Source organism: Podarcis erhardii (assembly GCF_964252035.2).
Source record: "Podarcis erhardii genome assembly, chromosome: 7".
NCBI classification, from domain to species: domain Eukaryota; kingdom Metazoa; phylum Chordata; class Lepidosauria; order Squamata; family Lacertidae; genus Podarcis; species Podarcis erhardii.
In genome coordinates, this window is record NC_138511.1 from 60,601,572 (window position 1) to 60,612,774 (window position 11,203).

At 51.6% G+C, this 11,203-nt stretch overlaps 1 protein-coding gene across 1 annotated transcript; it reads right to left on the bottom strand.

The window, feature by feature from the left end:
- Positions 1-557: 557 nt before the first annotated feature.
- Positions 558-4,542, bottom strand: MARCKSL1 (MARCKS like 1). Its single transcript, XM_081868389.1, has 2 exons — positions 4,172-4,542; positions 558-2,104 (listed from the first exon to the last, which is right to left on the bottom strand). The coding sequence occupies exons 1-2, from the start codon at positions 4,268-4,270 to the stop codon at positions 1,454-1,456; spliced, it is 750 nt and encodes a 249-aa protein (XP_081724515.1). The 5' UTR covers positions 4,271-4,542; the 3' UTR covers positions 558-1,453.
- Positions 4,543-11,203: the final 6,661 nt, after the last annotated feature.

Genomic DNA, 11,203 nt, shown 5'->3' on the forward strand with positions numbered 1-11,203 from the left:
GAGGGGGGAACCACAAATTCATTACAGGCCAGAAAGGGACAGATTAACAGTATTTGGGGGCTGCTCAATACACTGAAATTAACAAAGCTGCTATAGCAGATCCTTCAAATACATACAACAGCACCTCTAGACATCTTCCCACTAGGCAGACTGCTGATCTTCCTTCCAAGACTAAGCCAAGTCTTGGGGGTTAGGGTTCCTCCCCTTCAGAAAATGAACTTTGTGCACCTTTTGTGTACTATTTTCACAGGGATACTGGCACATTAAGACACCCAGGATGCCAGCCTAGGCACTCTCACCCCCACTTTGCAAACTACTGGAGTGGGTGAGGCCAACACCCAGCACTTGTATATGCAACTTGCAGATCCATACTTTGGAAAATGTGAAGAATGAACGAATGTAGGTAAAGGGTGTATTCCACACCCACCACTGACTGAGGAATCCCAATAAGGGATTTGGGAGCTTAGCAAGTAAAAATTCTAGTTTTGTGTCAACAGCAATTTGACAGCACTCCTGAATAGACAGCCAGCATTCCTCAGATAATAAGAACCCAAGTCTAATCCATAAAGGGGTCACCATTTATTCCTTTCAAATGTTACAATAAGACCCATACAACTTTTTTTTTTTCATTTAGGAGTTAGAAAATTGCAGATCAGAAGTTGGGTCATTAAAAAATTATTTACAAAGACAATGAAACAAAAAACTGAAGTCACAGCATACAGCCAGCACTCTCCCTCACCCCCTGCCCCCCCACCCAAGTGCCCCCCCTAAATAAACCCCAAAGAAGTTCTCCCTCTGAAGTCAAATTAAACACAGTGGACTTACAAGCTTTATAGTTTAAAGCCAAGAGCAAGACATTATAAAAAACTAACCAGATTAGCTTTTAAACTGTTGGTTTCTATAAAAAGCACAAAATACTTTTAAATGAAGTCAGAACCAGGAATGTAAACCAAGAAGAGATAAAAGAGAATATCCGTTTTGAAGAACGGTCAGTTGCTGGTTTATTGGACTCCTTTTCTTTTTGAAAAGAGCTGCTTTGAGGATTAGTAGAAACAGAAGATCAGAGAGAGACCAGAACCCGGTGTTAAAATCTGGAGTCTCATTAAACTGAGCAAATTTCCAGTTGCATCCAGGAACAGTATTTCCTCCATAAGAGTTTCAGAAGGATCTTAAGAACGCCTACTCCTGAGTGGTAGCAGTGGCTGTGCTGGGCACCAAGGATCCAAGTTGGTTTTTTGCTTAACTGTGTTGGATGAAGAGTGAGAAAAGGGGGGGGGGACACTGGAGTGAAAGCTTGTCAGTTCTACGCCGAGAGACTTGTGTTTGTGGCATTGTGTGTGGTGTGTGAACAAGGCAGCAGTTCCAAAGGGGTTACTGGGGATGAGAAGGATGGCACAAATAAGTCTCTTTTTTTCTTTTTTTTTTAAGTTAGGTGGACATCATTAAGCTGCCTCTACTCTTCCTTCTGCTCAGCAGGTGCAGGACTGGGCTCCGCCTCTGCTGGTTTTGAGGTCTCTCCTGGCTTCGTGTCCTCCTGGCTCTCGCTGGGTGGCGGCTGCTGCTTCTCCTCCTCCTCCTCTGGTCCTTCACTTGCCACTTCTCTCTTGCTCTCTGCTTCCTGCTGACCCTCAGGGGTGGCCGCTGTAGCAGCCGCCTCAACTGGGGCGGCCGGCTTCTCTTCGGGGCTTTCCTCTTTGGTGGCGGCCTCCTGCTCCGACTCCCCTGCAGCACACGCCAGGTTCTCCTCCCCCTTGGCCTCCGCCTTGCTTTGCTCCTCGCTGGGGGAGGACACGGCTGAAGCATCTCCGGCTTCCTTCTTGGTCTTCCGGAAGGAGATGCCGCTCAGCTTGAAGGACTTCTTAAAAGAGAACTTCTTCTTCTTCTTGGGGGTCTCTTTGGGAGCTGCGGCCGAATCCGTGGCCCCGTCTGCTGGCTTGGCTTCGGCGCCTTCGGTGACGGGGGCCGGCTCAATGGCATCACCGCTGCCCGCTTCTAGCTTGGCTTCCTCCTTGACCGGCTCTGCAGATCCGTTGCCATTGAGTGGAGTGGCTTCTCCGTCAGCTTTGGGAGACACGTCCCCATTGATCTTCACGTGGCCGTTCTCCTGATGGGAGAAGACAGAACTCGCTGTTTTTACAGGTCTCAAAAGGCATTTTATTCAAGGAAGCTAAACCACTAAACCTCAATGAGAATTGCAGGAAATCCAACCAACCACCACCGCAGTACTGCCAGGCGAGGCAACCCCAAGGTTACACAGCCCCCCTCCCACTTTTTGGATTTTTTCGCACATGCTTCAGGGACACACCCAAGTTGCAGGTAACCAGCGTGCCCCCAATGCGGAGAAAGACATGTGCGCTTACGCCCCACCAGATTGTAGGACGGAGCCTTGTAGGACAGAGTTAGCCCCGTTAGGTCACCCATTACAGGAGATCCCCCAAATACTAGTTGCTGAAGGAGAGCAGGAGGGGGAGATTGTGCTGTTTGTGGGCTTCCTACAAGTCACAGTGGGTGCTCTCAAGGTGGGACCCTTGCCTGATCCAGGAGAGGCTCTTCTATTCTTTCCGGCAAGAATAAAAATGCTTTGGATCTGTCTGCTAAAAACCTAGTGGTCCCTGCTGTTGCCATGCCCAAAAGGAGCCTTCTATAAACTGAATTCCGTTCCTCTGCAGCCCCCCTCCAGCAATTTCTCCATAAACACGGGGTGGGGTACATTTCAAGGTGTGTGTCCCCCCCCTCAATGCTCTCTACGATTTCTTAGGATCCAGCCGCCCATTTGAATGGCAGTGCAGAGAAGCGGGGGGGGGGGGGCACAGCATAGAAAGAACCCCATTCTACGCTACCACAAGGTGGCGCCCGCGCTCCAACAGCTTCTCGGGGCGCCCCGTGCGCGGTTGCAGAGGAGGGGGGGGATTCGAGCGCCCGCGGGAAGCTCGCCTCGACGCAGGCAGCCAAACGAGCTCGGGGCGGCGGACGGACTATGAATCGGGAATTCCCACCCCATTCGGGAAATTGGCCCGTTGCAGTTTTGCTTTCCAGGCATGATGTTATAAAAAGCCCCTTGGATATCTCCCTCTGACGGTGTTTGGGGAGATACCGAGGGGCACGTCGGCGAAGCCCATTTCGGGGCTCGCCCGCGCCCCACGATTGCCCAGAGCAGTTCCTACCCCCTCGTACAAAAAGGCTCCTCTGTGCACATTCTACTTCAAAATCTGGGTCCCACCCGAGTCCAAAGGTGGGGCGACGACGCCTTTTTCCAGATTTCAGCTTTGCACTAAGAGCGCGCGAGCACGTCTATGTGCACCCTAGTCCGGCCTTTATTTTGCAAAATGCAAAAAAGGCTAGCAACCGCTTTGCTTGCAAAATGCATAAAGATTCACGGCTTTTTTTTTACACCCCCCCCCCAAATATGGCACGTGCTAAGCACCATATATTAAGCAAGCGATCTTCTCTGCTCTGCACCCCACCCCTGCCACAAAATGAAGCTCCTCATCGGCGAGGGGTTTTCTGCCCCTCGATCCGAGTTATGCGGCGCGGCACAGCGCAGCCCCCTCCCCTCCCCCTGCCGCGGGTCGAGCCAGCCGGGTCCTTCCTTTGTTTCCTCTGCAAACAGCCCAGCCGCAGCCGAGCGAGCGAAGGAGGGAGGAGGGGAGGGTCTCCGCTCCTTTCGCCGAGGAGGGAGCGCCAAACAAAGGCGGACCACGGCGCCACTGTCTCCAACGGATTGGGGGGGGGGCGCGGGAGAAAGCGCAAAGAGGGTCGTTGCTGCGCGGATCAGAACAGAGCTATATATATATTTTAAAATCTCCTTTTAAGCGAGGCGGTCGCAACTGAGCCCATTCAACGAGCGTGGCGGTTCAACGAGTTAAAAGCTGCTCGGAAATTCAAAACGCGCGTCCGGGGAAAGCGCACGGCAGCCAGCGCGAAAATAAAAGCGTCCACGAGAACGTGGCGCGGGCGGCCGTTCCTTCGAAGCCCAAAATCCGGATCGGTGCGATTGGGGAGTGGGGGGCGCAGGGAAGAGATCGAGGGTGACTATCTCTTCCCCCCTCCCCCGAGTTTCAGCCTAGACAATGGCATGACGCGCGGGGGGGGGGATCTCTAAGGAGGCTGTTGGCCCCGTCCAGGGCGCGTAAGCTGAGGATCCAGCGCAGGGGCGAGGAAGGAGACCCACCTGGCCGTTGGCCTTGGAGGGCGAGGCGTCCGCGGCGGCGGCGGCGGCATCCTGGGCCATCACGTCCCCCTTGGCGGCTTTCGAGCTGTGGCTCCCCATGGCTGCTGCGGAGCGAGGCGAGTCACACCCGAAGACGGCTCCGAAGTAACAATAATCCCAGGACGGAAGGGCGGGCGCTGGGCAGGAGCCCCGGGCGCGCCTTTGGCCAAGGCTCCCCCCGAGAGGAAAGAGCGCCCCCGGGAGGAGGAGGAGGAGCTGGGATCGGGTCCGACGGCTGCGGCGCACCCCCCTCGCTGTGCCCACTCCGGCTGTGCGCGACCAAGCGACCACCTCCGCCGCCCGCCTCGTCGAAGCTGCGCTGCTTGAACTGCCGAGGCTGCGCCAAAGCGGCGGCTAATAAGAGCGCCCGGGCGGGGGGAGGCGGGGCCGGGCATTTAAACCCCCGCCCAATGGGAGGCAGAGCCAGGCCTGGGGAGGGGTCTCTCCCGCCGGTGGGGAAGCGCTGGCGAGCGGCAGGGAGTGGCACGGCTGGGCAAGGGGGGGACCCTGGCCCGGGGGAGCGTAAGCCAAAGGGGATCGCCGCGGGGGGGGGGGCGGTCTGGCACGTGGAGGGCGGTGGTCGGGGGGGGGGGCAGGCAGGGAGTTTTTATTGGCCAGCCTCTGGATGTTGGATGGGTGTCTTGGTAACCTTGGGAGTCGTGGCGAACAAGAGTGCGCCTGAGCGAGTGCAGAGCGCACCTCACTCCTCGCAGCAGGTGGACAAGAAGTGCTCTCCAGGTGTTTCTGAACTGCAGCTAGGGCTGGTGGGAATGATTCCAGCCTGAAACGTCTGGATGCCTCTGGATCGCCTGAAGTGGAGGAGTCAGTTCCAAAGAGCTGCACTGGATCACTGCTGCTGCTCTGTCCCTTGGGTTTTGGCTCCATCTGAAATGAAGCCAAAAGCCCATTGAGTACAGCATTGTATCCTCACAGCTGCTGCAGGACCAGAGTGCAGCAGCAGCACTTCCCACTTGTGATGTCCAGCAACTGGGGTATTCAGAGGACCCTCCTCCCAGTAAAGGTGGCCATCCAACCTCTGCTTAAACGCCTCCAAGGAAGAAGAGTCCACCTCCCTCTGGAGAATCCCTCTGGAGCAGAAGGAAACGAGCTTGGTCCACCTCCCACATGACAGCCCTACAGATTTTTGAAGATGGCTCTCCTATTGCCTCTCACTCTTCTCTTTTCCAGGATTAACATACTCATTTCCCTCATCTGTTCCTCATAAAGCTTGGTTTCCAAGACACTTTATGTTCTTGGTCACCCTTTGCACACGTTCTAGCTTGTCAATATCCTCCTTAAATTGTGGTGCCCAGAACTGTGGGAGTTGTTTATATTTTTATTTATTTATACATACCCCACCTGACAGGACTCAAGGTGGCTTACAGATAAAAACAAGAAACGCTAAAAACAGAAAAATCTAATAATGAAAAAAGCAACAAAACACTGATAGAATTAAAAACTATATACATATACAAAATAGGTTTAAACCATACAAATAGTTGAAAAAAGCACGGCATCAGCTCTTTAACTAAAGCAGTCAATTCCCAAAAACCTGTTGGAACAACAAAGTTTTCACCTGCCGGCAGAAGGACAAGGAGGGAAGCGGCCTACTTTTTATAGGAAGGGAGTTCCAAAGTCCGGCAGCAGAAACTGAGAAGGTATTCTACCATGTCCCTACCAAGTGCACCTGTGACGGTGGCAAGACCAAGAGAAGGGCCTCCCCTGAAGATCTCAAAACCTGGGCAGGTTTGGATGAGGGAGTGTAGTCTTTCCGATAGCTTGGACCTAAGCTGTGTAGGACTTTATAAGCCATAACCAGCACTTTGAATTGTGCCCAGAAACAGACCCGTAGCCAGTGGAGCTGCTCTATTAAGAGAGTCCTATCAGTGGCGTAGCATGGGGGGTGCAGGGGGGGCCGGCCGCACCAGGCGCAAGGGTTAGGGGGCGCAAATCCACGGGTTTGGGGGCGCAAATCCACGGGTTTGGGGGTGCAAATTACTTGCCTTGCCCCGGGTGCTGACAACCCACGCTACGCCACTGAGTCCTATACTTCCCATAACTAGCCCCAGGCAGTGGCGTAGCGTGGGGGGTGCAGGGGGTGCCAGCCGCACCGGGCGCAACATCTGGGGATTAGGGTTAGGGGGCGCAAATCCAGGGTTAGGGGGCGCAAATTACTTGCCTTGCCCCGGGTGCTAACAACCCACGCTACGCCACTGGCCCCAGGCAGCAATATGGCTGCAGCTAATTGAGCTGAAGTTTCTGAGTTCATTTCGAAGGCAGCCTTGTGTAGCGCATGCTACAGTAATCCAAGCAGGATGTAGCTAAGGCATGTCTCACTGTGGCCAAATCAGACATCTCAAGGAACGGGGGCAGCTGGCGCACTAGCTTTAATTGTGCAAATGCACTGCTGGCCACCACAGGGACCCGGGCATCCATGCTCAGGGCTGAGTCCAGGAACATCCCCAAACTGCAAGGCTGTGTTTTCAGAGGAAGCGTTACTGCATCCAGCGCAAGCTGAGTCCCTGTTCCCTCTGCCTTGTCTGTGTTAATTTTCAATCTGTTCAGCCTCATCCAGTCCATTCCTGAGGATAGACTGAGAACTGAGAACTGAGATGGCTTCCTTGAATTTTCATAGAAAGGAAAAATAGAACTGAGTGTCATCAGTGTACTGGTGGCATCCAACCCCGAAACTCCAGACAGCCTCTCCCAAGTGGTTTCATGTAAACGTTAAACAGCATGGGGGACAGAACCAAACCCTGAGGGACCCCACGGGCCAATGGCTAAGGCATTGAACAGGAGCCCCCCAGCATCACCACCTGGGTTCGGTGCTCCAGGAAGGAACAGAGCCACAGTAGAACAATGCTTCTAAGTCCCATCCCAGCAAGGTGGCCCAGAAGGATACCACAGCAGAACCACTAGGGACACACACCTCTGTCCAGTTCTCAGTGTAAGTCATTCACCAAGGCAACCCAAGCCGTCTCTGGGTTCATCATAGGAGCCAACTCCTAGGGGCCAAGGGGTCTTCGGCCCCCCAATAAAATATTTGAGGGTGCAGGGGGCCCTCAAGTTGAAGGGCTTTCCCATTCAAATGGTGTGCGTGCACTGCGTCATGCGATTGATATGCAGGGCAGGGCTTACCTCAATATTTTATTCAAATTAGCACCCCTGGGACTCAGCTACATTTCCTCTTGTCCCACTGCTTTCCCCTGGTTGTGGGGGGGGGGGGGAGAGAACCACTCTTTAGCACTCACATGGCAATTCGGGTTTTCTCTGGATTTACATCTGGAAGAACTCGTGGGTTTTCCCTGGGAAAGGTGTGGGGTGAGGGGAGAACCGCTCAGACCCCTGTTTTCTAGGCACGGGACATGCAGAAGTGTGGATGATCCCTCAGTCCCATAGCCAGGCCTGAAACCTAATTGAAATGGGTCGAGATAATCAGTCTCCTCTGGAAACCCCTGGAGCTAAGATGTTTCATGCAGTTTTGGGCTTAAGGGAGTCCCATGGTGAGTGGTCATCGCAGCACAGTAAGACAGGCCATCTTCAGGGCCCCATTTCATCAGGTGTCCCTGGCTTCCCACACTCTGAAGTTCAATGGGTGGCAATGGGAGAGGGGATGTCTGTGAGGAGCTCTTCCCCGTCAAGGGTTACCTGGCAGCAGCCTCAGTGTGCATTTCATCTTTACATTTATACCCTGCCTTTCTTTCCAGGATCTCAGGGCAGCAGACATTGCTTTCCTCCTCTATTTTATTTTTGCAACCACCCTGTGAAAGAGGCAGTGATCGATCCAATATCATCTTGTGTGCTTCTTGGCTGAGCAGACATATGAACCTGGTTGGGACCTTCCCACTCTTGGTCATAACCTTTTTATTGTTTCAGTGCTGCTGTTTTATTCCTCGGTTATTTTAGTCACTGTGTTATTGTTGCTTTAGATTTTATTGTCTATTGCTTTGTCAGCCATCCAGGAAACATTCTTTACACTGATAAAGGGCCCAAATTATCAAAATGAATTTCATTGGGGAGAAATGTAAGGTTCTGCATTTGGGCAGGAAGAACCAGATGCAGGATGGGAGACACCTGGCTTCCCAGTGGTACATGGGAAAACGATCTAGAGGTCTTGGTGGACCACAAGCTTAACATGAGTCAACAGTGTGATGCAGCAGCAAAAAAGCTAATGCTTTTCTAGGTTGCATCAACAGAAGTCTCATGTGCAGATCAAGGAAAGTAATAGTACCACTTTGTTCTGCCTTGGTCAGACCACACCGGAAATACTGTGTCCATTTAACAAGGATATTGACAAGCTGGAACATGTGCAAAGGAGGGTGACCAAGGTGACCAAAGGTCTGGAAACCAAACCTTATGAGGAACAGTTGAAGGAGTTGTTATGTTTACCCTGGAAAAGAGGAGACTGATAGGGGATATGAGCCAATGAATTCAGGTTATAGGAAAGGCGATACATCTGGAAGAACTTTCTGGTAGTAAGAGATGTTCAATTGCACAATGGACTCCCTCAGAAGGTGACAAACTCTCCTTTAAGCAGGTTTTTAAGCAGAGGTTGGATGGCCATCTGTCATGGATGCTTTAGTTGAGATTCCTGTATTGCAGGGGGTTGGACTAGATGACCCTTGGGTCCCTTCCAACTCTACAATTCTAAGATGAAAATGAAAGAGCTGGGTGTCACCTGAAAACATGGAAGATGGTGCCACATGCTAAAGTTGCACGAGGTGACCTTTCCAAATCTGCAATTCTGTGATTCCTATATCAATTTATGGGTGTAAGAAGATCTATTCCAGCATCCTGTTCTCACAGTGGCCACCCAGATGCCCCACATGCGGAACCCAGAAGCAGGTCCTGAGTCTAAAAGTCCCCTCCCCTCCTGTGGTATGTTAATGGTGCTGAGAGTTGTTAGGAGACCCCTATTCCTCTCCCAGAGCTACATTCATTATTCACAGAGAACTTTGAAGACTGCAGCTCTGTGCTACAATTCTCAGTACCCTTAACAAGCTACCCTTCCCAGAATTCTTGGGGGGGGGTGGAAGCCATGTTTGATTAAAGTGGTATCATAGTCCTTAAATGTATGGTGTGAACATAGCCATAGCGTGAGACATCTATAATTCCTTCTTCTTCTTTTTTACCCTGGAATGTGTGAGAAGCATAGACCCTCACAAAAGCTTTAGGCTTGGCACATATCTGCACTTGGAGAAGATGGAGAACGTGATCTAATGCATGGTTCGGCTGATTAATTCACTAGTGGAAATTGATTAAAGGCCAAGGACTACCTGATACATTGCGACATCCCTGCCTCTTCCCTTTGGTGAGTGAGAATGACAACATTCTCTCCCCTCCTGATAGAGCTCCGCAGGCATCTCTTAGGTCCTCAGCGCCATGTGTGAATCTTCTCAGGGATCAAGGGAAGCCCCTGAAGCCACTGTCAATAGCTGTTGTGCTTGATTCAGTCACATGACCATGTTTTGTGTTTCTTTCTGAAGTAGAACTATCTCTGTTGATTTAATTAAGAACCTAAGAAGGTTCTTCAGGCCAGGGACCCATCTCATTCAGCATCCTGTTCTCAGTGGCCAACCAAATGCCTGTGGAGAACCAGCAAGCAAGACCTGAACACGAGAGCACTCTCCCCCCTTGTGGTTTCCAGCTAACAAGCAGTGCATGGCTAGCAGTTCCTGATAGCCTCATCCTCCATGAATCTGTCCATTCCCCTTTTAAAGCCATCTAAGTTGGCAGTCATCGCTGCCTCCTGCAGGATTGAGTTCCATAGTTTAACTATGTGCTGCATGAATAAGTCAGTTCTTTTATCTGTCCCAAATCTTCCTTGGAGGTCCATGAGTTCTAGGGTTAGGAGAAAGGAAGGGAACCTCTTCCATACCCACTTTCACCAGCTCCGTACAGGAGAGGGGCAAGGCTGCGGCATCGCTGCCACCACCACCACTCCTCCACCCCTGGGTCAGACCTGGCTCAGGAACAGAGCTGCAGCTAGGTGTGAGGAAGCACTAATGAGGGAGTTGGGGAGGGGCAACCTGGTCACACCCCCTCTCAAAAATGTGCCCGGGGCCGCAGCCCCCCCCCACTCCTTCCCCCCAACACTACATCCCTGCTATAGCCAGATCCTCAGGAATTCCTGTTCCTTGTCTTGCCTCTCCAAACTCTTGAAGAACCAGGAGTCCCATTTTGTTCTCTGGAGGGAAACCCTTTTGAACCATCTCTCTCTATCCCCATGCACTGCACTTTGTTTGAATTTGATATAAATTATTGTGGTAGCTGACAGACCTCCCACATGTAACCCTCAGTTATCATGTGCATATTCCATCTTCACAGCCACTTCACGGCCCGGAGAGCTAATGGAATAACCAGATATTGCCCCTTGCTGTCAGTTTTGTCCATGCTCTCCACCTCCTTCAAAGGCCTTGTGGAAAAAGCTGGCGTAGCCTGACATGTTTTTTACCAGGTGGATTTTTTTTCTGGATTCTTGCATGCGGAGATCGTTCAGGACACACCATCCAGACAGCCTTCTCCATCTAAAGAGCTTAGAGAAATTGAAATGGATGGGCAATGCAATCAAAAGCTGGGAATCCCACTCCGCTGCCAACCTTTGTTAATTGATTGAGTTGGCTATTAACATTAAAAAAAACAAACCTCCCAATGCAATTGATTTATCCATTGAGCTCAAACTGTTCCAAAGTGTCTGGGCTCTTAACTGAGTTAAGGCAAGGAATGGCGCTGCACGAAATGCTGACACTCAGGATAAAGGAGGGAAAAGTGAGGAGAGTGCGGTGCCTTCCATTTAGATTTAAAAATAGCAACGGAATTAGCTAATTAGATCTCTCCAGGGAGCAAATTCCAACAGGGAGAAAGCCAAGCTGAAGCTGCAGGAGACCAAAGCCACAAATGTGCAGGGGAAGAGACTGCAGCAAACCGGGTGGGGCTGGGGGAGTAGGGGGTGGGAGCACCAGCTACTGCTCCCAACCAATCACTCCATCTTTT

Excerpts from the sequence above, each read along its gene's own strand:
- MARCKSL1 (XM_081868389.1), bottom strand. The coding sequence starts at position 4,270 with ATGGGGAGCCACAGCTCGAAAGCCGCCAAGGGGGACGTGATGGCCCAG. Across the intron at positions 2,105-4,171 it reads CCTCCAAGGCCAACGGCCAG|GAGAACGGCCACGTGAAGAT; the intron begins GTGGGTCTCCTT and ends TTCTCCCATCAG.